The 27493-nt window shown below is 43.1% G+C and overlaps 1 protein-coding gene and 1 pseudogene across 11 annotated transcripts in view; both read left to right on the top strand.

Moving 5' to 3' along the window:
- Window positions 1-27493, top strand: part of Ppp1r12b (protein phosphatase 1, regulatory subunit 12B) — a 197678-nt gene that overhangs the window by 147577 nt on the left and 22608 nt on the right. For 10 of the 11 annotated variants that reach the window (XM_063272303.1, XM_006249876.5, NM_001107178.4 and 7 more), the window contains 1 exon segment: window positions 23476-23492. In XM_063272303.1, the coding sequence (XP_063128373.1) occupies window positions 23476-23492 (17 nt within the window). 11 annotated transcript variants of the gene reach the window in all.
- On the top strand, window positions 3560-11452 carry Ube2c-ps4 (ubiquitin-conjugating enzyme E2C, pseudogene 4; annotated as a pseudogene).

Genomic DNA, 27493 nt, shown 5'->3' with positions numbered 1-27493 from the left:
GGGCTGATTGTCTTTTTAGACAAAAAGAAAGAGAAAAAAAGGTAAGGTTATGTCACCAGCTCTGATAGGTCATTTCTCCACTGCCGGTGAAGTAAGCCAATTTATGCCAGATTAGGTTATATTGAAGGCAGGTTTATTGGGAAGCTGCTCTTGGGTGGGCAAGTTCATTGGTCCCAAGGACCAAGGCCAAAGAAGTCTCCATGGAGAAGGGGAGGGCTGTGTAGAGAAGGGAGGGAGAAAGGAAGGGGTGTGCTTACATGGGGGGGGGAGAGGGAGGGAGAGGGGGGGAGAGAGAGAGAGAGAGAGAGAGAGAGAGAGAGAGCGCAAGAAAGAGATGTCTAGCTTGTATAGGAAAGAGCCTCTGGGAGAAGGGTAGTCCAGCTCCTAGGCTGGAAAGTTCAGAGTTGGGGGCAGGATATACCAGGTAGGGACTGAGGGATGCTGGGAGAACCTGGAGGCCTGGTCTGCTTTGCTGTGTAAATTATGCACCTCAGACACTTGGCCTGGGGTCTGAAACCAAACAGATACCAAGAATGTCCTTAGCTAGGACGTTAAAATTTAACATGGGCCAGTGCAGAGACAAAGGCTGGTTGTTTGACTCTGAATCCATACTTTAGAGGTAACACTACGAAGGCTGAAAACTAGGTTCTCCGTATAACTGCAGCCAAGTCCATTTCCTTTCAGCTCTTCACTGGATATCAAAGATGCTTTCACTTTTGGGGGAATTAATGTTTTTTGAATCTTAAAGGAACAATACATGTTTTGGAAAAAATGAAATATATATACAAACCAAGTAAACAAAGAATTTAGATTCAGCTTTCTGGAGAAGTTCTCTCGGGCCCAGATCCAGTGTGTTCTATGAGTGTCACAGATCCTCTAAATCATCAGTAAGGCCCTGGCTTCCTGGTGGCCTTGATTGGCAGGTGGTCTTTTCACATCAGCTTGTGTTCAGCTGAGTTGGCAAGAGCTTATCCCCGGGGGTGCTCTGCGCTCTTCTAGCTGACTGTGCAATGTTGGCCAAGTCGGTTGGGGCGAGACAGGGACGTAGGATATACAAAAACTCTCTGATATAAAGGAATTTGTCACTGTTAGGACTTCCTTAAATAGATATATGATATAAATGAGAAGGGGCAGAATGGCCATTTAAGAGTAATGGAGTTTGCTGGGTGGTGGTAGCACACGCCTTTAATCCTAGCACTCAGGAGGCAGAAGCAGGTAGATGTCTGAGTTCAAGCTCAGCTTGGTCTACCACAGAGAAACCTTGTCTTGGTGAAAAGAATAAAGGGGGTTTATGATCTCTCTAATTGCTAGGAAGTGGAGTTACTATAAACTTTCGAGAAACAGGTCCAGAAACTGAGACTGCTGAGGGCTTGTTTTTCTGTCATGTCAAAGAATAGGGTAACCATGATAATACTCATCCAACATAATGACACGGTTAACTATGTAAGATATATCCATATTTTAAAGTTTACAGATCAGGGATCAGTAAAATAGCTCAGTGGGTGAAGGATCTGATTCAAAACTTGACAACCTGATTCAATCCCTGGAAACCAAATGGTGAAGGAAAAAAAAAGCAGCTCCTTCAAGTTGTCTTCTGACTTACATGTACACACACACACACACTCACACACACACATACACACACACACACACACACACACACACACACACACACACACCATGGCACATGAGTACCACATCAGACACAGACAAAATAAATACAAGAAAAATTCATAGATAAGAATTCTCACAATAATTGGCATTTTAGACGGAAACTATAATTCCAGCATATTGTAGGATTAGCTAGTCTTATGGAACTGTTTTCACACTGAAAGACTTTCTTTCTTTACAAGACTTCTTTGTAAATCCTTTCCAACTGCATTCATTAAACTGACCCCCGCCCCGAGTAGATGATCACTTCTGCTTATTTAACTTCACAAAATTAGTGTTTGGAATAAAAGAGATATCAAAACAACCAAGGCAAGCAAGTCATTAGTTGGAAGAGTTAAGGGGGGGGGAGTATAAATTCCATGTGGAGAGGGGAGAATAGGATAGAGTTTCCATGAGGCTGGAGCGAAGTAAGTTGTTACTCTGAGGATAAACCCATTGGCTTCAAAAGCGTTTGGCCTAGAAATGCCCAGACAGTGCAGCCATGACAAGAGAGCAAGAGATTAAACGAGATGTTTCTTCAAGGCCAAGTGCAAGCTCCTTCAACGCCCAGCAAAGAAATTCCTTTCTTGTTAACTCTTAATTTTCTCTGTGCTGCTGTCATCTATCAGTCATTGTTTCCCGTCACCTTTATGCCGCTTTCAAATCTTACTCCTTCCTGAGTGGGGCGTCCCATGAAGCTCTGACACATTTTCTAATAGAGACTTAGCCAGTAAGATCTCTGGTCTACGGAACTTACCCTGCAGTGCCCAGAGTTTCAAGCTGGCCTTTCTTGCAGTGCAAGAATGACAAGGCTTTAAAACTTCACATAAAAGGCTTGAAGGTACTTTCATATTTCTGTCTGGGCCTGTTACTTGAGAGATATGAGAGCTGAAAATCACCATTCTCTTGAGCAAAAGAGGGGTTTACAGAGATGAGCCTTGGCAACTGCTGTCTGCTCTGGGGTAGTTTCTACTGGAGGCTGTGGGGCTGCCCTAGGCGTGCCCGCAGCCTCCATTCCTAGAAGCTAGCGGCTTTCTTTTCCTTCTACAAGTGGCAACCAAGTTCTGGGTTGAAAGTGAATCCTTGCCCTTGGCTATTCTCCAGCATTCCTCGCTGAGCGAATGGGGATTTGGAATGTCAGAAAATAGAAGAGGGAGGGGAAAGATGTGCGTATGACTCTGCGTGTTTAGAGCAAAGGCAGCTCGTCTGGAAGAACTTAGGAAAGCTTCACTTCCTCAGACTGCTTCCTTCCCACAAACACTTAGTTCCTTCTCTGTGTTTTAGTCATTTAACCTGAGCTTAGCACAGCAGTTCAGACCCTGACAGCCCAGTGGAGTGAGACTGGGTGAGTCCCCGGGACGTGTGTTTCTTCCTTCTGGATAAAGGGACAGTACTTGTCCCCAGACTCTGCAGCAGGAGCCAGGACCGCCATTCCTCTGGGATTCACTCAGGAGTCGTCGGGAGCCCAGATTCAGGTCTTATTCCCCAGCCAGCCTGAGCAGGATCATGGATTCGGTCTAGGCACAAAAGGTGGCGTTTGGCACACGCCTCCTACTGCCCATGCTTGTGACTGAAGTACATGGAACGCTGATGGGACACAGCACTCATGCTGTAACTGTGGACTGCCTGGCTCAGAGCTCAAGACAGTGATTCGCAAGGCAGCTTTTAACCTTTAGTTCTCTCTAAAGTCATCTTGTATCAGCTCAAAAGGAGGAATTCTGTAAAAGTTGTCTACAGGGACAGATCCCAGCTTTGTGTGAAGAATCCAGAGGCTGGGTGTCTGTCTCCAACCCCGGGAACCATGTCCTCTTTATATACACGAAGTAAGGAATTCACACGGAATAGGAAATCTCAGTCTGATTCGCCCCCAGCATCTCCCTCCCCGACTGCCAAGACACTCCGAGTAAGCCTTTTTTTATTTATGTCTGATCATAGCATGTCAAAGGTGGGAAGTGTGTTTACATGTAACTTGCAGGCTGAGGCTGAGAAAACGGGGCATTTCAGAGTCTGGAGAATTAATGAAGAGTGAGATTGCAAGTAAAGCCCCAGCCAGCTTTCCTAAGGGGGTTGTGACTCGAGGTACTCGATACTGTCTTAAGTAGAAGCAGACTTAAATAACTCGAGCTACGGTTTCTGCCTTTTAGCTTTTGATCTGTTATAAATGCTTGGTAGTAAGATTCTGGAGAGCTTTTTGTTTTGTGTGATCTGTTGTTTAGTTTTTTCATTTTGTTTTATTTTTTTGGTTGGTGGGCTGGGTTTTTTCAGTTTTCTTTTGTTTGTTTGTTTCTGGTTTTGTGTTTGTTTGTTTGTTTTTTGTTTGTTTCTGGTTTTTGTGTTTGTTTTTTTTGTTTGTTTCTTGTTTTTGTGTTTGGGGTTTTTCTGTCTTTGTTGTTGTTGTTTTTGTTTTTTGAGACAGGGTCTCACTAGGTAGCCTTGGTTGGTCTAGAGCTCGATATGTGGAACAGACTGGCCTCGTCAAACTAAAAGGGCTCCACCTGCCTCAGCTTGCTAGGCACTGGGAATAGAGGCGTATGCCACCATGCCTAGCAGAGTCCAGGGTTTTATTGCAGGGTCTTATGGAGATTTTCTTAAGGGTTTGCTTGTTTGCTTTTTTTTTGTTTGTCCATAGTCAGTTGCTGTTTTTCCTGTGTTTTATGAATCAGTACTATTTCAAGAGAAAAAGTTCCCGAATGGCATGAAGCTGTGTAAAACAGATTTCCATCTTTGCAAGTCCTACATGCATATTCAGATGTGTATGCATACAATAGTGTATGCCTTTGCCTGTTTATGTCTCTGTAAGTGGCAGAAAGTTAGAATGAATTAACCTTGTGGATACATTCAACCTTCCTCCCAGGTGCCATCAGGAAACTTCTTGCTTAAAAGCCAAAGAAATAACTCCGACCTTTGACAGCCAGCGAGGATAAGGTGACATCCTAGGCAAGGCCACTTGAGACTTTCTCCATTGCCTCTGGTGACTGTCTCTGCTGAATGTTTAAACATAGAGACATTGGTGCCTAATTTAGTGTCCTCCTTGGTCAAAAGCTGGCAAAAGCAAGAAATGCTACTAGCTGAGCAGCGAGAAGCCCTGATGGGCATATTAGGTAGTGGGCGAGGAGCAGCTCCCTCTTAGGAGCTAGACTGTGGTGTAGCGTACACACAGCGTAAGAAGAGGGCAGTTGGGCTCCCTTATTTGGAGAGCTGTGGGGAAAATTCTGCAGGAAACCCCAGCAGCTTCTTTTTACTGTTTTATTTTCGTTTTCAGTGTCTCCAAGTGTACGTTATCATGTAATAGAATTTGGAATGCAGCATATTGGTCTGGGACTCCAACCAGAGATATTTACTTACTAGAGTACCAAAAAAAAAAAAGATGTTTTTTATGTGAAACTGCTTTGTTCAGGTTTCCTTTTGTGAGAGGACCAAGGGAGGCTGTGGTGTGCAGTGTCTTCTGAGCTCCTAGAATGTTTCTTCCCCTTGTGTAAAGAGACACTACCTCCCTTTACCACAGGGCTTCAGGCCCTTTTGGCAGGAGCCAATGGATGCTTTTTGGTAGCCCCTAGTTGATGTCCACAGTACCGTTACCTCGGTTAATGCTTCCTCTTACTGCCCACCCCCCATACTCCATGGCACTTTTGTATGTGAAGAGCCCCTGGTTAATGCTCAGTCCTCACACACAGCTCCCAGGGACATAGGCCATACCTGTGATCACTCAGCAAGTTCCTAGTTAGTAACTGTCCTCCTCTTTTCTCCTTTTCCTTCCTTCATTGGCAGTTTGGTCTTCTTTCTTCCTGCCTCCACCCTTTTCATGGAGGCATTCTCCTACCTCCCACTCTTGCCTTAGACAGAGGACACAGTGCGAGAAAATGTGAGGGTTTAGATTACAGGAAATCAAAACATGGGTAGGTTTAATAAAAGCCCGTCTCCCAGTTTTAGTGGCTGGTCAGTGCTATGGACTCCCACACTAGCATCAGTCTACTATAACCAGTGACCAGATGGTGTGAGCCATCCTGTTGAGAGTGTTGATTCCCATAGGGCACTAGGGCTCCATTATATCTTCGTTTGGAGGCTGTTGACACTTAGGACTAGTCACCAAGGTAGAAGTCTTCTCATGAGATTTCATTTGTCTCTTGATGTACGCTCACGTTTGACTAATCAGGGCACCTGGTTAAAAGATTGGGTGTACCTGTGTTTTGGATATGCCTTATCAATGCATTTATTGTGGTTTTGTACTCATGTTTCTTCTGATGCCTACTTGTAACAGGTTGGTCCTCTGCTGCCCTGCACGCTGGGGGCTAAATGGATCACATAAGAGTGACATGGCTTGCCTAGCATCACTTGGATAGTAAGCAGCAGAGTTGGGGTTTTTTGTTTTTTAAGATAATTTTGTAATTATATTTATATACAGAAAACTTGGTGTGCATTTAACCCAGTTTAGTGGCGAGTTCTTTAGCCTTTGCCTTTTCCAGCTTGGCAATGACTTAGGACCCAGGATGTTGCCTCCCCAGTGGCAGTGGATCTCGTCATATCTGTCATTATAATTGGTCCTAATAGCTTCTGCCAGCTTAGCCAGAGCACCCTTGTCTTCTGAGTTAACCTGTGTGAAGGCAACAGTGGTGCCTGTCTTCCTGTGGACCAGGCGCCCCAGCCTGGCCTTTCCCTTGATGATGCAGTAGGGCACCCCATCCTTCGACACAGGGCAGGCAGGAAAACCACCAGCTTAATGGGGTCTACATCGTGGGCAGTCACCACCAGCTGAGCCTTCTCCACCAAGGTGGTGACTGTATGACCTCTGCTCGGAGGACAGGTGGTCCCTTAGTTGGGATGTCCCCTTTGCCAGCAGCTTTCTTCTCAGCACAGACCAGTAGCCTGTGCTTCTTATCCTGCTTTGTCTCTGGCCTGCACTTGTGGGCAAACTTAAGCAGCTGAGTCACCCAATGCCAAATTTCTTGTGACCACATTTTTGGCCTTCTGTTTCTTGACGACAACTAGGGACTGGGGTTGCAGTGGCTGGGGCTGCAGTGGCGGGGGTCACCCTCTCCCCCTCGGCCTTCTTTCCTTTGGGCATCTTGCTGGGCTAGAGGAGAGAGCAGCAGAGTTTTAAGCTGTACTTTAAAAATCCTTATCAACAACACTGGAATGCAAACAGGTAGACTTGAAGGTCAAGTTTAAGGGTCTGCTATGGGCCAAAATAATAGTTAAACCTCGGTAGCTGTAGGGGCATGGGAAATTGAAATTGTAGGGAAGAAGAATGCTGTGTCTTTGACCACGGGAGGCAACTGACAGGCCATAATTGACTCTCTTGTGACTGGTTCTTAAATTCCAGCCATGCCCTCTGGAGCCAGAAACACCACAGATCTCGAGACCTTGTAGGCCTTAGATTTCTCTTAAAGAAAATGACTAGGCCTTTACGATAAAGACATGGCCAATTACTCTATCTTGAAGTCTTGCCCCTTCCCCCAAATGGAGATTGCAAGCATTGAGAAAGTACAGCCCCTGATTGGCCTAACATTCTTCAAAACAGGACTGAATTTTTGAACAGGTATTTAAAATTTTATTATTATTCTAGTGGTGTTAATGGAGCTAAATATAAATGCTCCATACAAGGAGAATGTCTTCAGAGAATTCTTTTTTTTTTTTTTTTTTTTGTTCTTTTTTTCGGAGCTGGGAACCGAACCCAAGGCCTTGCGCCAGAGAATTCTTAAATGAACATTTTCTTCTTCAACAAACGTCCAAGAAGCCCTATGGGTAAATTGAAACTAGCTGAATAGGTATTATTTTTAACTTGTAAAAACAAAGATAGGATGAGTTTTGTTGAGTGCAAAACCAGAAACTATTTTATCACATACCTTTTCTTTTGAACTCTTGGCAGTATCTGATGCTTTCTGAATTGCCTAATGCCAGATTTCTGTACTTAGTAAGCCTGTGACCTTTTTAATAGTAAGAAAGTCTAATCCAGGCCAACAAGATGGCTTAGTAGGTTAAGGCACTTCCCACTAAGCCTTGTGACCTGAGTTTGATCCCCAGGAAATGATGGAAGAAGAGGAAAACCCCCCTCAAGTTGTCCTCTGACTTCTGCACAAACACATGTGCTGACACAAAATAAGTCAATAAATGTAAAACAAACAAACAAATAAACAAGACCAACCACCATCACCAACAACAGAACACTCAGGGCCGCCTGAATAGTGTGTGGCTATCTCCCCAGTGAAATATCCCTCACATGCAAAAGAAAATACATGTCCTCAAATACAGTCAAGATAGGTGTTTCCTTGCTCCTTCATATTTTTAATAGTATCTGAGCATAAATTATATCCTTAAACATTGTCTTAAAAAGCACTCCCTTAAAAGCTGGAGAGCGCTCCCCGATTAAGAGCACTTGCTGTTCTTATATTGGACCAATTGATTTCCAGCAGACCGCATGCTGACTCACTCACAATCCATAACTCCAGTTCCAGAGACCCCAGTAACTTCCATGAGTACCAGGCAAGCACATGATCTGCATACATACATGCAGGCAAAACATGCTTACATGTAAAAAAAAAAAAAATACCTGTTGCCTGGTGTGGTGGTGCCATATGCCTAGCTCTCAGGAGGCTGAGGCAAAAACGTTAAGATGACAAATTTGAGCCTAGCGTTGGCTAATTGAGTTCAAAGCTAGCCTCAGCTACATGTAAAACCGTGTATCCTCCAAAATAAACCATACCATCAGCCTTTCTCTCTCTTAGGTAAAGTGTTCCTCTGTTCCTCTTTACCCTCCTGCATCCCTCCAGCCCTCACTGAGAGTGGCTCTGGTATGTTGGTGGCACTGCTGGTTGAGCCTTCTGTGGGTTAATGAAGTGGTTTCCTGAACGGGTACTTTGGTATCTCATAGTTCAGCATATCCTGTATCTAAAATTGTATCTGAAATATTTGATCTGGCTTGCTTTATGGTCTAACGTCTCTATGAGCTATTGCTCTGTCATCTGATTTGTTACCCTGGAAAAGCAGAACTGTGCCTCTTTGTAGTAGAAACTCTCCTCTCTTACCGTGAGGCAGCTGGGACATGAGATGCGTAATTCATATAGTTGCCTTTAAGGCTTCTTTTCAGAACAGCTTTTCCAGCATTAAATTCTAAGCCAGACCTACCTGCACGTGATCCCAGCTGCTCGGGAGGCAGAGGAAGCAGGAGAACAACAGGTTTAAGGATTGCCTGGGCAACTTACTGAGACCATGTCTCAAAATAAGTTTAAGAAAGAGCCAGGCCTAAAGAACCTTAGTCATGGAGCCTAGAATGTGCACTGTGCACGGCCCTATGTCAGATTCCAGTGCTACCAAAACTTAAAAAGAAAAAAGTTAAAAAATTGGAACCACATATATTTACTATCAGAGTACTATTTGCTTGTTAAAATGTGCCCCTTTAATATAGTGTGACGTACTCCTGAGAATAGCTCTCAGGAGGCTGAGGCAGAAGAATCACAAGATTAAAGCCAGTCTGCCTGAGCTATATAACAGGATTGTACCTCAAAAAAGAAGTTGTGCGTGCGTGTGTATGTGTGTGTGTGTGTGTGTGTGAGAGAGAGAGAGAGAGAGAACAAATATAAATATAGAACATATATATGCATGTGTGTGCATGTGTAAGAGAATGAGAGAGAACAAATATAAATATAGAACATATATATGCATGTGTGTGAGAGAATATAGAACATATATGTATGTGTGTGCATGTGTGTATGTGCACCCGCACATCTGTGTATGCATACTAGTAGAGCCCAAAGTGCAGTGCTCGTTTGATGACACCTGTGCTGACTACATCTTGAGGTGAATCAGCATCTGGACATCTGAATCCTAGGAATCTTTCGAGGCAGTTGTGCGTTAATTGCTCATTTGTGGTACAAGGATTTGACCTGTACTTATAACCCGAGGTCATTAGTGTTAAGTCTGGGCTGCTTTAGGTCTAACATCTCAATGGAAAGAGTTTACAGAAATATCTCCATACAAACTAGTAATGTACGCCCTAATCAATTCATTAGATGAATCGAGTGGTAAAAGAGTGCAGCTTTCATGAGAGCTCATTTATTAGGATCTCTGGTCTTCAGGACTAGGGCACTCCCTCTCCAATCCAGGTCATTGATCAGCCGTGGGAGGTGCTGTGGATGCCTCTGGCCAACACCACAAACTTTTATAGAGTAGCATTCCGTGCTCTTCACCTAGGATTCTACATCTGAGGCATCACAGTCTAGAATCCTTTTTGTTTTTCTTCATTAAACTCCACTTTATAATTCATTATCATGGAATGAGAAAGAAACATTTTTCTGGGTAATTAGGATGCAATCTGTTAGCCATTTTTTTCTGCCTAATTAAAGCCACTATCCTTTTTTTTTTTTTCAAGAAAAGTCAATAAACTACAATTCTTCAGTCCAGGGAATCTTCCTGAGCAGTACTGGTAGAGTCTGTAGGGATGGAAGTAGAGTCCCCTTGGAAACCATTACTCAGGTTCTAAGTAGACATACTGGTTCTGTTAATCCATCCGTACATAACGTAGCTTCTGAAGCCAGGGTTTGTGGACCAGAAAGACTGGGAGTTTTGAAGACATCAGCTCCGTTCTGAAGGCTGTGTCCTGCTCTTACTATTCTACTTCCCATGATTCCGTGGGAAGCAGGTAATAAGTCATATGCTCTGTTTTGATATGTGGTCTCACTGTGGGCTAGTCTTCAGTTCATGGGCAATCCTCCTCCCTCAGCTCCAGTAATGTGGATGACAGACTGTGCCTCATGCCAGCCAATCTGCTCTACTAGTGCTCCTTCCGTAGTTAGCATCTCATAAGCAGTTGCTATGTTGTAACCCCTATTTTGGATTCTGGAATTTATAAGTGAAAGACATATTTTCTAATTGAGAAATGAAGTTCATATCATAGGGAGATAAATTTTCTAATAAGGACATCGGTTCAGAGTGTTTTAGTTGAGTCACATAAAAAATGTATTATCCTTGTGTATGCAGAATAGAACCTAGATGACAAAGAAGGTCCACACTGCAGAGGCAGAGGGAAAAGGCCTGAGGAAATACAGCATTGTCTTCAGAGCTGCAGTTAGTCAGTATGGCTAGAATGAGAGATGATATTTATAATAAGAAATGAGAAGTTGCCCTTTCATCTCCACACTCCTGTCTCCGTGCCACCAAAACTGCAACCCAGCTGCTGCCAGCCTGGGTTCAAAAAGGAGCCAAGTCCTGTAGGGGCACTGCCCAAGGCCCTGTGGGCAAGAGGCCACAGCAGGAGCTGATGGCCCTCATGATGTCTGGTGACAAAGAGATTTCCGCCAACCTGTTCAAATGAGTAGGGACCCTCCACAGAGCAGCGGGCACCATATATGAACACCTGAGGTATAAACTCTCCCTAGAGTTCCCCAGTGGCTACCCTTACAACACACCCACGGTGAAGTTCCTCACACCCTGCTAACAGCCCAGAATGGACACCCAGGGCAACATCTGCCTGGACATCCTCAAGGATAAGTGGGCTGCACTGTCAGGACCATCTTGCTCTCCATCCAGAGCCTGCTAGGAGAACCCAACATCAATAGCCTTTTGAACACACATGCTGCAGAGCTCTGGAAAAACCCCACAGCATTTAAGTACCTACAAGAGCCCTAGTCAAAGCAGGCGTCCAGCCAAGAACCCTGACACAAGCTCTCCAGCTCTCTCTTTGTCGTCTTTTTTCTTAAATTGCCTGTCCTTTTCCTTTGATTTCTGAGCTGTGCTGTTGTTTTGTTTTATTTTTTTAATTAAGTCTGCTTGAACCCTTACAATGTATATTAAATAAATACATGTTGATTGTTTGTGTATTAAAAAAGAAAGAAATGAGGGTTCATGCTGGGTGGCTCTTAGTCATTCCTCTGAGGATTTAGGGAATTGTCCTGTGGACAGAGGATTGACAGTCTGAAGTAGAGCTATGATCCAGACTGCATATTGGAGAAATAAGCATTGGAAGGTAAATGCAGGGGCAGCAGGAAATGGTCCAGTCAGTTGTCCCCTAATAGCAGGGTTTCGGGTCAGACGTGGCAGATCTGAGACATTCTTCAGGGCACACAGGGAAGCATCCTGCTGTTTAGATGATGGAGTGACAAAGCTCGAGGGCTGATAGAGTAGCAGGATGGATACAGGATAGGGACAGAGAAAAGAGAACAAACTGAGTTGGCAGACTTGAGGAAGAAACACGGCTGAGAGGCTCTTTGAGACATTCAGGTAGTGGCATCCAGACAAGGTAGATTTAGCACACCTAAGCCACAATTTGAAAGGCTCCAGAATTGAACACCTCGAGGGCCAACATGATGCCACAAGAAGAAAATCCCATTTCTGACTTCATGTGGCAGTAGAAATGGAGATGCACTAAAAATATAGTAAAAACCATCTATTGCTGCATGCCCAAGGTACATGAGAAACAAATGAGTTTCCTGTCTGAGGATCTATCTCCAACACTTCTTATGCAAATGCCCCAAAATCTGCAGAGAGAGAGAGAGAGAGAGAGAGAGAGAGAGAGAGAGAGAGAGAGAACGCATCTGATACTTTTGAATCCTGCACATTGTAGTTAAGAGATATTAAACCTAGAGTTGATCTAGAACTCAAGGCATAATAAACTAATTTCAGACTAAAAAGATAGACAGTAATGAGTAGAGCCATGAGAGGTAACCATGTCTACAGAATAAAGGTCTCATAAAGAAAGGACTAAATGTTAAGCAGAAGTGGCAACCAGCAGCAGAGACTGGAGCCACATGCAGTAAGATAGCAGCAGGCTCCCGGTCTCCTTCCTGTGCCTGGGAGCATTGGAGTCAGAGTTCTGTCACAGCAGTGAGCTTCTGTTCTCAACGGATCCACGGCTGAGAGGCAGGGGACTGAGTCTGCAGTTGAATCCTGGTTTTATTTTCAATATGTAACGGTTGCATAGCCAGGAATTGTGTTTTTACAGTTGGAAGAAGTTTACAGACCATTCACATTGGCTTGCCTTGGTTTTTCTCTTGGTCTCATAGTTAGCTGACAATTAGTTGTATTCAGAAGGCCAAGGGGAGAGGATTGGAGTTGGACTTCATCAGCCTTTTGGTTTTTTGTTATTTAGCTCCCTTTTGGTTCTGTACCTGGTGGGCGTTTTATGCCTTGGGTGTTGGCTGTCAGAAGCTGGGTGTTATCACAGCCCTCCATCCAGCAAGCTTCTTGAGTTACACGATGCCATCCACATATAAATAGTTGTTTTCAAAGTCTGGGTGAAAAGTTAAGTATTTTTAGATCAAAGTTAAAGCATAAAGTAAATGAAAGTGGATCTTTAAAATCTTTGTATTGCTTTAAGGAAAAATAAGGCTGTGAGCTGGAAGGGGTAAGTAGGAAATGGGCTGGATCCACAAATAAGATCTTTCACTTGAGTGATGAGGGATTCATTGCTCTTAATCCCTCTAACAGTCATCAAGCTTTGGGAGGACCAAAGGACCAACTAGGGCAGCATGGAAGCACAGGGAAGCTAGCGCTTTGAGTAGGTCAGGATCCGAAGCCTTTATCCTCACCGTAAGATGTGCAGCTGCTCCAGTGCACCGCCGTGCCTGGGAGAAAGAGCGCATAGGTGATTGCCAGTATTATTGGGCCTGGTTTGGAAAAGACGATGAGGGTGATTGAACCTAGTTTAAAGGGGGGAAGATTTACAGAATAGTTGGAAAGGAGACAAATTTATATCATTTTAAAATTGGAAGTTTAAAATTAGAATTAAGAGCAAATAAATCCCTTAGCACTCAAGTAAAACATTTTATTTGTGGATCCAGCCCACTTCCTACTTACCCCTTCTGAATAAAGCTATTGGCTCCTAAGGAAAAAGAATATGCCATGCTCTGTGGTAGTAAAGACCCCACATCATGTCTAGTGTATCTGTTAATTATATACAGATAGTTACTCTAAAACCACTTTTAGCACTCAAAAAGGTCCTCATAGAAAGGTGATTTTATTCTTTTGTTTGTGCTATTAATTTGCTTTATAAATAAATTTTAAACAAATATTGCAACTTGGAGCCTTTTAAGTTATAACAAGTTTATAAATAGTAGTGTGTGAATTACTGAGGGTTGTCTTACCTGAAGGACCTTCTAGCCCGGCCTCCAAGCCTGTTGCCTCTGCTGAGGCCTACATTTTAACAGACCATTCAGCTCCTAAATCCAAACAACTGTGCATTTGAAGACTCCGTTCCTCTGTGGAACAATAAAAATAGAATAATAGTTTCTTAGTTCTATTTTTTGCTTTAATCTCTTGGCGCATCACCTTTCAGAGCAGAGTAACATTATGGAGTAACTGTGGCTCTAGGAAAGCCCTAACCTGCGACAGATTCCCCATCAGTCACACATGATTGTGTCATGTTTAACAGCCACCAGCTTCAGACGCTAGGACATCTGTAAGCCCTACTTAAAGCCTTGTCCAAGATCTCTAATCCATATGCGTCTCTCCCTATTTGTTTACTATAGGAACCAGATAACCTGGCCCTCGATTGCATTAAACCAGTTTCATTTCTTACCTTGCTATCTTCTATAGGCTTGCTTATAAGATCAAAGTGGTATCTTAGATTTTGTAATTGTATATTTATTCTCTACATCCCTGGTGAGGCTGGCAAGACACAGGTACTTAATGAAAACCGCTGTCTGTATAAAATTTGACTGTTTTTGAAAAGTCAGAGGCTATGTGTGAGAAACTGTACCTTCTGAAATGAGAGCTGAACATGGGTTTCCCCAGGGCAGTTCAAATGATTCCTGTTTAACATGCCAGGGCATCTACAGCTCCAAAGTAGATGAGTTGATATTGGGGTATCTGTGGGGCAAAAAGAAAAAGCTAAAAAGAGAGGAAGTCCATGATATGTCGAAGTTATGAGAAATAACGTTAAACCTCGTGTGACTTAAGCTTGGGGATTGTTTCCTTTTGACTGTTTTACTGTTACTGTGGGTCAGGTCAGCAGGCTGGAATCTTTGTAGGGAAGTGCTTATCTGCTGAGGACCTCAAAATCTAGAAAGCCCTTTTAAAAGTTTTCATTAGCAGCTTGGTCCAAATAAAATTTAGATGACTACTATCCAATAAGCTACAGCATTTACTATGTTGAGAGAGGAGAAGAGGGAGAGGGAGAAGGAGAGATCCGTATCAGCCAAGCATGGTGTCAGACTGATCATCCCAACACGTGCACACATGCACAGAAAGACATGGCTGAGTGTCAGTAATCCAAGCATCGAGAGGTAGAGGCGGGGTTGGGGATTTAGCTCAGTGGTAGAGCGCTTGCCTAGCAAGCGCAAGGCCCTGGGTTCGGTCCCCAGCTCCAAAAAAAAGAAAGAGAGAGAGAGAGAGAGAGAGAGAGAGAGAGAGAGAGAGAGAGAGAGAGAGGGAGGCAAGTGGATTGCCACAGTTAGAAGCCACCAGGGCTACATAGTGAGACCCTGCCTCAAAACATCAAACGTGAGAAAACATTCCTCTTGGGCTTTGGTGGCAGGAAGCTTACCACCCTGAAAAAGTGTGAACTGCTAAAGAGCTTGTGAGAGCCACCAGGACGCCTACGGACTAGGACTCGGGCACTCAAGACTGAGCTGGGCACTCAAGAATGTGTGGCTCCTTTCCTGTGGTGAGGATGGTGCTCAGCACATGCTAGGCAAGTGCTCTGTCCTTAGTTTCTGAATTACTATCTGCAGTATTAACAGTCAGGTCTTACCGAGCCCAGTTTTTGAATGATTACAATATGCATTCAGATAGCCATGCACACTGGTGTATCCAAGCCATAGGATGACACAGCACAAGGATGGCGAGGTACAGAATATGCCTGACCTTATAAAGGCACACATATATCCTAAGGACCTTAGAATTCTCTTTTAAAAAAATCATTTGCTTCAAATATTTTATGGAGGACTTGGGATATTCATATAATTCCTTCTAGGGTAAGTACGTTTTATAATTCCAAAATAATCCAGACATTCTTCAGGAACTTCAGGAAAACTATGAACTGTAAAATCCTAATGTTTTGGGAGCTTAATAAATGCCCCCAGAAGATGAGTATTTCTATAATGTAATAAACTTATTTTTACTTGTTATATTTATTTGGGGGGAGTGGTCAGAGAACAACTTGCAGGAGTCAGTTCTCTCCTTCCCCAGTGTGGGTCCTGGAGAATCACTTTACATGACTTGATAGCAAGAGCCTTCACGCACTTGGTCATCTTGCCAACCCAGTTGTCTTATGTTAAGGTCTGGTAAAACATGCAAGCTACTACTACTTGATTCCCTTCTGCCTGCAGTGTTATAAAGTTTATATGATAGGATGTTCACATGTATTCCTCCACAGTAAACAAGCAAAGGAGAACTGAATGTGGATGCATTATCCAGCATGTGACATTTCCCCCAAATATTTATAGTATAGGGTCTGAGAGAGGGCTCAGTGGGTAACGCACTGCCCACTGTTACCCACATAGTGTGGAAGGAGAGGACTGATGCCATCCATCCAGTGTCTACCCCATCCAGTAATAAATGGAAATAAAGAGAGAAATAGCTACAATAGAGACAGCGTTAATTGGTGAGGGTGACTTTCTCAGTTAGCTATTTTTTTCCATATGTAGTAGTTGGTACAGGCAAACAAGCAGTTTAAAATGATGAGGATTTTAATATGATGAAGACTTATGTGATTTTATAGTTGTCAACTTCTTGTCTGGAAGTCCACTGTCTCTCACATACTCATGTGGATGATCACTTTTTCTAACATAAGGCAGTATTTTTAGAATTGTTTGGATACAAAATATATGTGGTTCTTCATTGTAGCTGAGAGACCATATTTCTTCTAGGATGTTATTAACTGGACCGTGTTTTGTTGTTAAAGGAGAAAAGTTAGAAATGGCTCTCGGATTATATCCTGGCGCTGTATTTATGAAAATAATAGATTGCCATGGTTATGAAACCATTGTGTGCACAGTTGACCTTCTGCTGGGCAGATTTTCACCCAAGTGGGCATGCCTGATCTATTCACATGAACCTGATGACACAAAGAGCAAAGGGATGAGGGGGAAGGGCCCGGGCGCCAGTGCCAGACTGAGGGGGAAGGGGCTAAGCGAGAAGGGATACGGAAATCCCACAGACCCCAAGTGGCCAGTAGCTGAAAGCAGGAAAGCCACAGGGACCTGCAGCCTGAGTTGCAGGATCTTGGGAGTCTCCTGAAGAATGAGCTCAAAGGCAGAGAACAAAGAAGCCATTAGAGCAGTGCAGCCCTGTGACCTGTAAGACTGAGGTCATGTGTGTTTTGAGATTCCGAGTTCATGATCATTGTTCTGGTGATAATAGAGACTAATGCTGGTGAAGCTGATGATGACAAGGAAGTTGGTAGCTTTGATGCACATGTATGAAGGCTCTCTGGCCTTCCCCACGATCACATCTCTATACAAACCTGTTCTTTTTCTCTGTATATTTAACATTGTATAAGATCTTAACTATTTTACTAGGGATACAGACTTAGGAAGATCAAGTCCAACACTACAGAGCAGTATACCAACCATCCTTGTTTCAATTTCCTTGAAATCCTATCCATTTTAGTTATGAAGGGCATCCCTGAAGATGCAAGGGTAGAACACTTTAATCTTTGCTAGACATAGTAAGAAAACCATAATGGTTTCTAGCAGGGTGCGTGTGTGCATGGGAGTGTGTTATGATTAGGTTTTTCAGGGGCTTTGAAATCTGGTCTTAAGTTCTGTCCTTGAAGGCTTACTTCTATTTGCTTGTTTCTCATCAGCCTTGAGTCTGAGAGCTCTAAAATGGAAGGGTGGTTCTCTGTGGGGCATCCCAGAATAGCTCAATTTGTTTCCCGTGGCTCAGCTAGAATACAGAACATGATAGAAAATGTTCCTTCTGCTTAGTCCTTCTTTGGAAAATGTAAATAGAAGATTTTTTTTTCCCATCACTGTGGGGTCAGACCCTGACTCCAAAGGAACATGAGTTAAAGCATTCAACCTTGGCAGTGGACATGTGGCTTGTTCTGTTCCTTTCCCTTGGGCCCAGCTTTCCTGAGCCATGACTTTATTTTAAACTTGGTAGAGTTTGGTTTTAATTATGTGCCTTTCTGAATTGCGATAACTTTCAAGTTAAAAGCTTTTGCGGGGATATTCTAATCTAGCCTCTGGTGTTTTGAAGGCCCTCCTCATTTCAGAAATCAAAACCATCCTGGGTCCTGTTCCTTTCTAGGATTGCCATCTGAATTAATGGCAGTCTTCACTCTGCTCTCTTATTAGAAGCAGGCCTGAGCAAGGGCTGTTAAGGAGTATTTAAAGAGGCATGAAAGGAAGGAGCCTATTTCTTAATGTGGGGCATTTTTCAAACCATGTTTTATCCGGCCAGTCATTCTTTTCACTCAGCTCACTGGGCTCTTACTGGTTTCTCCATAGCTTCAAGTCTCTTCTGCTCCAGAGCCCCAGTCCCAGTATCTGCTGCCTCCACTCGAGCCACTAAAGCTGTGATGTAATCCCTTCACTGAACAATTTTTATCTAGTTCAAACAGACCAGAGACCCATCTTAGTGGACATTTTTCATTTGTCTTGAGAGAAAGGTAGAGTAAAATGCTCTTAAACAAAAACACTTGAAGATATTCTTTCCAAAACTTCCTGATTAAAATGTCTGAGATAATAACTTGCAAATTGGTAAAGATTTATACCGTTTTTGAAATACATAATGTTATTTTGTAGAGATGAGACATCTAGACCCTCAAGTGGACTAAATGTAACTATTATGCTTTAAAAAGAAAAACTATTCAGAGGCCAGAAGTAAGATAACCAGGCCATTCCTAAAACGTAGGTAGCCACAACCCAGTCTCTAAGTATCTGAGGTTCTGCTGGGGTCTCTGAGCTCTGTGTCTTAGAGGTCCTTATTCGCTGCCCTCCTCTGTGGAAGACCCTTTGGTGTTCATTTCCTGGTCTGTGATGTGCTTGCCTCTCAAGACACTTCCTTACCTACTGCTCCCCTGAGACCATTTAGGCACACTGCCACTCCACTTATCTCTAGATTTACTCAGTGGTCTGTCTGAGGATTGGCAGGCAGCTTTCTACAGTGAGAAGTCATGTCAGCCTAACAGCTGAAATGAGCTTAGTTTGAGTGACAACAGAATGAAATGTTGACTTTAAATCTCCTATATCAGTGAGTTACTCTACCCTTTACCCAAGATATCCAAAGCATTTTCTGCCTGGGCATAACCAGTGGTTTTGGTTTTGGTTTTTCATTCACCTTCCAATCACCTATGATATCAAAAAGCAAAGTAAACCAGTATTTTCTAGAGGTATTTATTAGTGAAAATCAGGAAGCATTATTTAAAAACGTAAGTCATTTTATCAGGAGTTAGACAAGTATACATTAAATCCTGTATGGTTCGGATGTCTTATCTTGTGATTTATAAACATACTCTTCTTAGGCTATAAACTTAAAGGAAGCCTTTTCTTTAAGAAAGAGAATATTACCTCCTTTGCAAGTCTGTGTTCCTGTCTTTTGAAATAATATTTATATTTAGATAACTGTTTTACCTCTTCTGTACCCAAATCCGAGATTTAGGAAATGGCTCTAATGTGTTGGGTTAGCCATTCCAGAACATTTCTAGAGCTAGCCTTGAGTGCAACAGTCAAAAATCCAAGAATCCCACATCACTCCAAAGTCAGGTAGAAGCTAGCGTGGATGTTGTGGGAACAGACCATCAACTGCTTTGTCTATCAGATCAGTCCTCTCTTACACACTCTATAATAGATACCAGAAAGGAAGTGACAGCAGAGAATCTTAACATGCCTATGATTAGCTTTTAGTGTTCCAGGCAGGAAGGGGTGTCATTCATCAGCTTCCAAGATGTCTGTCCATGAGAATTATCTCTAAAGATGGGGGGGGGGGGGGGCAAGCACTGCTGTAGGCATCACGAGTCTGAGCACATTGGCATTATCGTTTTCCACATGCTCTCATCTGTGGAAAAGTGAGCCTCCGTGGAATCCACCTGTTCATATCCAGGTACCCTGTGGCCTTTCTCTGGCTGTTGCTTGAGAATACTAGCCTACTCTATGGCTTTCCATTTTTAAATACTTGTATCTTACATCGGCATCCTTCATGGTGACTGTACAGTATACACAGCCATACTGTGTAGTCAAATAACTGAGAACTTTACTTCAGTGTGACAATGTGGAGTGTTGTGTTTCCAGAACATTCAAAAGGAAAAAAATGTTAATTTCATTCTTACAGTGGTAAACCAGTTGGTAGTGATTAGCACACTTTATTATATGTAAGTTGCAAAGATTGATTCATAGTAAAAATTCTGACTTCCTATTTTAGTGGAGCAAGACACATTTAAATTGTGTAGAGATGGGTACCAGAGTTCACACAGTAGAAATGAAAGCTGAAGATGTCAAAAAACCTTATTTCATAGCAGGTTATTTACAAGCAGGAACTGAAGGAACATTTCCAACCGAGAACCAACTGGGGAAAAATGAAGTCAGCTAGACAGAGCTGACTTAATGGTCAGAAAGTTAAGCAGACCGTAGTCTGCGCACTGTAGAATGCTTATGCTACAATAGAGAAGCAGAAGGCAGCCAGGCAGTCTCCCCAGTTATAAACAAGTCATCCTTCACACCTAGGCAAGACCTGTCTCTGGAGAAGCTGTAGAATGCAGCTTGCATGGGACCTGGTGTTGAAAGGCTGTTCTGCCCAGGAGTGTGAGAGAAATTACAGCAGTGCTTTGCGTTTGACTTGAATTTCCTGGCTCACAGGAACCAAGTTAACTTCAGGACACTAATGAGCACCAGCATAGCAATGTGCTTTTAACTGAAGAGAGAGAGGAAAAGAGCAAGGGTACTGTCACATTTAACAATGTATTTCCTCCCAGTTATCACATGTAACTCTTACCAGGGGCTACTGGCTACTTGCCCAAGTTTCATAGGCAGAAGAGTAAAAAATTAGAACTCAGAGCCATGAACAATTCAGCCAGCTCTAGTTACTAGTAACCATGTTCTGGCCCTGTCAGCACTAAGGATGTTAACTGGGAATAAGAGAGTGGGTGAATGTCAGGTAAAGACTTTTAAATTAAGACTTTAAAGCACTCACCATAACAATAAGTTGTCCCTGTTGAAACAATGGGGTGTGTGTGTGTGTGTGTGTGTGTGTGTGTGTGTGTGTGTGTGTCTGCCATCATCTTCTCAGAACTCATCTTTCTAGAAGCTTCTTAACTGGAGCCCAGGGATCACTGCTGCCTCCACAGATAGATTCATGTTTTCCTGCTCATGCTCCAGACAGGCTCCTGACGTGTGCTCGCAGGACTCTCCCTGTGTCATGGAACCAGTTAGGCCTCTTTCTCTGGGCCTCTCCTGCAAGGCTCTGCATACCATAGGCTTTAAGTATAGAACAGTTTCTTCACATTGGCCAGGATCACGTTCAGCCCCAGTTATTCACAAGTATTTGACAAGTCACAGTTAACATTTCCCTGTAGGTAGGTATTCACTCACAGGCTGTAGGGAGATCTTCCACAAAGCTAGTAAAGGTGCAAACTCAGTACCCTGACTTCTCTCTCACCCGCCCCCATCCTGGGAATTGAAGCGAGGGTCTTGCCAGGTTAAGTGCTCCACAGAGCTGTATACCCTACTTCTTTTTACTTTTTATTCTGGGGCGAGTTCTTCCTAAGTTGCCCAGGTTGGCCTTGAACTCACTGTGCAGCCCACATAGGCTTTGTATGTGTGCTCGACCCACCTTAGCCTTCTGAACAGCCGTGATTACAGGCCTGTGCTGCCACACTGAGCTCTTACATTTATTTATCGTGTTTGTGTGTACCCACGTGCCTCAGCATTCAGGGGACAGCTCTCAGGAATCTCTCCTTCTGCCATGTGGAGTCGCACTCGGGCAAGCATACTGGGTGGTGAGCTCCTTCACACCTTCGCCTGCCAAGCATGGATTTGCTGTCCTTACTGTTGCTGTTCTTGTTTGCCTTCTTGTCTTGTTTTGTTGGTTGGTTTGTTTTTCAAGACAGAGATTCTCTGTGTAGCCTGTGTAGCCCAGTTATTCACAAGTATTTGACAAGTCCTGGAACTCACTTTGTAGACCAGGTTGACCTTGAATTCAAAGATCTGCCTCCCTCTGCCTCCTGAGTGCTGGGATTAAAGGCGTGCAACACCACTGCCAGACCTGTTCTTGTTTTTAATTCTGAAACAAACAAACAAACAAACAAATAATGTTGGTGGCCAGTGACAGATAGATATGACATGTTAAAACCTGATAGAAATATATACCTGGCACATCTCTGGGTTTGAGACCAGACTCTGTCAAAACAAAAACAAAACAAAGAAGACAGAACAACAAAAACAGATATAAAAATGTAAGAAAAATTGCCATAACTCCAGATTACTAAATTTTAGAGTTTTCAAAGAACATCACAAATATAGGAGAATGTTATAGATACACCATAATTTTTTCTAAATGGTTTCCTTTTACCTCAAATGGGACCTGTCTCGTTTTTATGGCAAGATCATTCTGTGGATAACAATACTTGCTGTCAAGCCTGATGGTCTAAGTTCAGTCCCTGAGACTCAGTGGAAGGAGAGGATGCTCTACTGAAAACTCACCTCTGACCTCCACACCTGTGCTGTAGCACATGTGCACACATGCATACACACACGACAGACGGATGGACGGACAGACAGACAGGCAGACCAATAGAATTTAAATGTATTTGTAACCAGAAATATATCACAAAATTGTGTGTAAACTTAACTAAGAACACATAAAAGAAGTCCCTACTCCATAGCTACAGGAAACCCCACAGAATTAGGATGTGCTCTTTTCACCATTCTGAGTACAGCCTTTGACTTGAAGAGGGAGTCCATAGAAAGCCACCTACCTCTGAGATGTGCTGTGACACTACACATCCCAGAGACTCTCTCGGGTGTGATGTACGAGGCTGCTCTGTGCCTGGACTGACAAAATAGTGTCTTCCCCGGAGGGAAAGCAGTGCATGGAGTGTTGCTCCCAGGTGAAAGATCCCCTTCCTTTTACATATGGCTGGACTCTGCGTCTCTTCATTCTTTTCTCTTCTGTCCTTTGAGGTTTTGTTACTCTCTTAACATCTCAGAAGAGGAAGTAGATAAAGTCACATAAATCAGTTAAATGCTTGTTTGCTTGAGTTCTTTTTTTATGAAAGGATAGAAGGGCAAGGTCATTTATAATTTTTTAGGTGGAAGATGAAGACATAGTCACTGTTGTTGCTTTTTATTTAAACAAGGCCTATGCTTGTAGTTTGCATCTGCGAAATACTTTGCTTCTGAGATCCCAAAATACTTTACTATTCTTTTTTAAGTCTGTACCAGCATCTAAGGGACTAGGGTTGGACTGTGCCCACAGCTCCCTCATCCCTATCTTTACTGTGATCTGGGAGGAACCAGCAGCTGACCTGAGGTTTTGTTTACGAACTGCACTGTTTACTCAGGGAGGCTGGGGTGTCTGGGATCCTGACGGGAATTAATGAGATGGATATTGTACGTCAAATGGCTCCATGTCACACAGTAGCCAGTGATGGGCCCTCCTTCAGCACAAGCTTGTCTAGTTGGAAGAGAGAGGAGTTTGATCACTTTGTATTTTGGGGTCTGCCCATTTGAAAGGACGCTATCTCCAAAACCTCAGACCGGGTGAGCTGTGGTACGAAGACCTCTGAGTTAGAGCCAAGCAGCCGTGCGTGCCGTCAGTTCAATTAGCAACTCCTGTCTCCACTAGAAAGTTGACACATCTGATTCAAAAAGTACAATTTATGAATGGATATATAAATTAGTCTCTTGCTAATGCTGTTTTCTTTTTCTTTTTGTTTTTGTCTCCTTTCTCTAGCATGAAAGACTTTCTAGGTAAGAACTCTGTTTTTTATGCATGCTTAAATCCTATGAGAGAATGTATGCCTAGTTAACCTTGGTGTCATGTAATAGTTAAGTGGTGTGCTTTGTAACCTTCCTTTGCATTTCTCCAGTCACCGTAATAGTCAGACTTACCTTTTGCCCAGTGTTATAAAACAGCTTCAACTCACCTTCCTGCTGCAACTCACTCTTCTTCAAGTCCACTGTGTGTGCTTCCAGCTGACGGGGGTCCTGCATCAGGGCCAGGCCCTGTGGGCACTTGGGAAATGGCGTGAGTGAGGCACTGCCCTTACCTGCAGCTAGTTACAATCTACTGGAACAACAATCCTTTCAGGAGAATGCAGAAAGTGCCATTCCACAGGCAGGCGGGTATCATGGGTGTGGGGAGAGGCAGTTAACCTAATCTGATAATTCAGAAGACAGGATTGTTACCAAGGAGACCATGAGCTGAGACTGGGGTGAGGTACTGTCACGGTATAATGAACCTAGCCCTAGATCTCATATCCGAGTGGTGCTTATGGACAGTTTATCCCATCAACTAAAAGCCTGATCTGCAATTACTAAAATAGATGAATAAGAATCCTCTATAATCTTTTCACACAGTATCTAAGGTGCAAAACTGATCTTCTTAAAGAAGAAAATAAAAATAACAGCGTCTTTGGAACTAAATGTTTGAACCTCTTCTTCTCCACTATCCCTGTGACGGAGAAATCACGAGGAGATGGGATAGGGAACAGATGTAGTTCTAGGACATCATGGGGAAATTGGTCTCTAAATCTGTCTGGTAGTTGAGCTAGTTCGAACTTGTTAATGTGTGCTAAGATTTATATGTGTCACTTCTCTGTCCTCTCACCAAGGCCCAGCCAAGAAGGAATAATTTACTTGCCAAGCAGTATAAAATGCCTTTGCTTTATAACATGCAAGGAGGGTTTTGTTGTTGTTGTTTTGTTTTGTTTTGTTTGCTTTATCTCATCTTTAGAGAACTCAGTTGTGTTATAATGGCTACATTTTCTCAGCAGACTTCACAATATATCATAAAATTGTCATGATTAAAATACTGGTGTACCAGTTCAAGAGTAAGGCCAGAGGGCCGGTGAGATGGCTTCACTGGAAAAGGGGTTTGTCACCACACCTGACAACAAAGTGCTGTCCTGGGACACACATGACAGACGGGAAGAACCAATTTTTTTTTCTTTTTTTTTTTGGAGCTGGGGACCGAACCCAGGGCCTTGCGCTTCCTAGGCAAGCGCTCTACCACTGAGCTAAATCCCCAGCCCTGAAGAACCAATTCCTAATGGATGTTTTCACACACACACACACACACACACACACACACACACACACACACACACACACACAAATAAATGTATAAAAAGTAAAGTAAGCAGAGACTGACAGAACACAGTCTGTGTCACAATGCCTTCAGATATATAATATAAATTTGCATCTCATGGGTGGATATAAAGTACTTGAGAAAATGTACTATTTTGTTTTTTTGGTTTGTTTGCTTGTTTTGAGAAAACACATCCTTCAATGCATGCTAAAGAAATGAACAAATATATTTCAAATAGTTACATTTTAAAGAGAAAGTCCCCTTCTACAAAAATAACACAAGATAGTATTTTATTATCTGTATGAAGGAAAATCTTCCCAAATAGTACCCTAAAGATTATAAAATATCAAGTTTCATTATGTAAATTTACACTGTTATCATTAAAAAATAGCTGTAACTAGCTGGGCATGGTGACTCAGACTTCTAGTTCCAGCTCTTGGGAGACTGAAGCAGGAGGGTCAGGACTTCAAGGTCAGCCTGGACCACATAGGCAGTCCTAGACCAACTTAGGCAGTACAAGGCCTGTCTCAAAGAAATTAAAATAGAGAAAAAGAAAAGAGTTTCTGTAAACATCATAAAGTAAAGGGAAGTGAAAAGTTTGTGAGATGTGTTAGACAGTTGTCAAAGCCCTGGTGTGTAAGAGCATTCTCCCGAGGTGTGACCAGAGAAAGCTGTACACTTTACAAAGTGTGACTAACCATCCAGAAACAAAAGCACTGAATAACCAAACACTGAACCTTCCCCTCAATTTAAAATACTAAAACAGGACGATAAGAATACCATTTTCCTGTAAACTCGGTGCAATGGCAAATCTTGGTTGTCAACTTGATATACCTAAGAAGAGTTCCCTCTTTACTTGAAGAATTCTTTATTTGAAGAATTATCCTCATCAGATTGGTCTTTGGGCTTGTCTGTGGGCCATTTTCTTGATTGCTAATTGATTCAGAAGGGCCAAGCCCACTGTGGGTGTTGTCATCCCTAGACAGGTGGACCTGGGTTGAATAAGAAGAGATAACAGCACTCGAGCCTGGAAGCAAGCGAGTACATACTGTTTCCCAGTTAGTCTGCTGACGCTCCTGCCTCAAGTTCCTGCTGTGACTTTCTTGGATGACAGACTGTCATATAAAGTGAAATGAACCCCTCTCCTCACCACGTTGCTTTTGGTCACGGTGTTTATTACAGATACAGAAAGCAAACAGGACAGGTGGAATGAGATAAGTCTCTTTGGAAGGCAGTATAGACGCACATAATAAGTGTTCAAAATCTAGTTGGCCGCGATCACATACTACATTTCTAAACATTTTTCTAAAAAAGTGGCAAGTGGCACACCTCAGTAATTCCAGCATTCAAGAGGTAGAGACAGAAGGGTCAGGAGTTCAACATCCACTACACAGCAAGTTTGAGGCTACTCTGGCCTGTGAGAGGCCTTGTCTCGAACAGAAAGCAACCACCACCAAATAAATAAATAAATTAATTAATTAAATAAATAGGAAGGAAGGAAGGTAGGTGATTGGCTAGCTGAACCAAGACTTACAAATAAGACTGCATGTTTTGGTGTTGTTAGTAGATGTGGTGACAGCTAACGACTGTGAAGCAGTGCGTCTCTCACCCGACATTTGGTTAAATTACCAGATAACCAAGGAATGGACTATGTAGTCATTTTTAAGGAGGAAGTATATTTTTATTTTTATGGGAAGGTGCTCACAGAATCCTAAGTGTAGGGAGGAGTTAAATAATGGAGGTCTCATCTGGCTTTATAGGATTATATATTTTAACATATTGCTATTTGACATTACAGAAGTATATGAGACCTACTGTTAATGGCAGTTATAGTCAGGAAAATCACCAGTGCAGAGATTTCTGTGAACACAGGGAGTGGGGAGGGCAATAAGACACAGGTTCTGGCGTCTCTAAGAGAAAAAGGCCCAGCCCCCTGTGCAGCTGCCACCTTCCTCTCACCCCCTCTCCTCCTGGACCTGCTGCTCTGCCCTTCCCGGTGCTTACTCCAGCTCTGCCAGCTCTGCCGGCAGCCACCACAGACACCAGACAGTCTCACAGCTGTGATGGTGCAAACCAAAGCAGTTCAGGGGCCAGTGCTCTGGAGGGCTGGTTAGTGTACAGCGCTTTGGTATGTGCTGCCCAGTAGTGAGCAGAGAGCAGCGCACAGGAAACAGGAGTTAGTGTGAAGGGTTAAAAGGACACCAGGACACTTAGCTGGTAATTAGCTCAGATACTCTTAGCAGTGCTGGAAATAGAGCCACCAGCAGCTCTAGAAGCTCGCCTGCCAGGCATAGATATCTTAACTACAAGCCTAAGTCTTGATATGGAATACAGGGAAGAAAATAGGCTGCTTGGGATGTTTCATTCCAGCAAACCTGTTGTGCACCCAGAAGTCCAAGTGGCCTGCTGTGGGTGCCATTCCTTCTCTCTCTTCCCAGTGGCTCGTTCTCCAAACCCATGTGTTTCTGATTCATTGATGGTTCATGGTGATCATTTTCCAAGAGCCCTTCAGACACAAGAAACTTGTTTTAAAGGCACACTCTTTAGGGAAGGAAGCTATTCAACTCCAGTTAATTTCAAAGCTCTAACACTTAAAGCAGCACATGGTCCCAGCCACCAGTTTTTCAAGTGAGCTCCATTCTTGGCAAATGATAGCATCTCG

The sequence above is a fragment of the Rattus norvegicus genome, chromosome 13, assembly GCF_036323735.1.
Source record: "Rattus norvegicus strain BN/NHsdMcwi chromosome 13, GRCr8, whole genome shotgun sequence".
Taxonomy (NCBI): Eukaryota; Metazoa; Chordata; class Mammalia; order Rodentia; family Muridae; genus Rattus; species Rattus norvegicus.
This window is presented reverse-complemented; position numbering and strand designations above follow the sequence as displayed.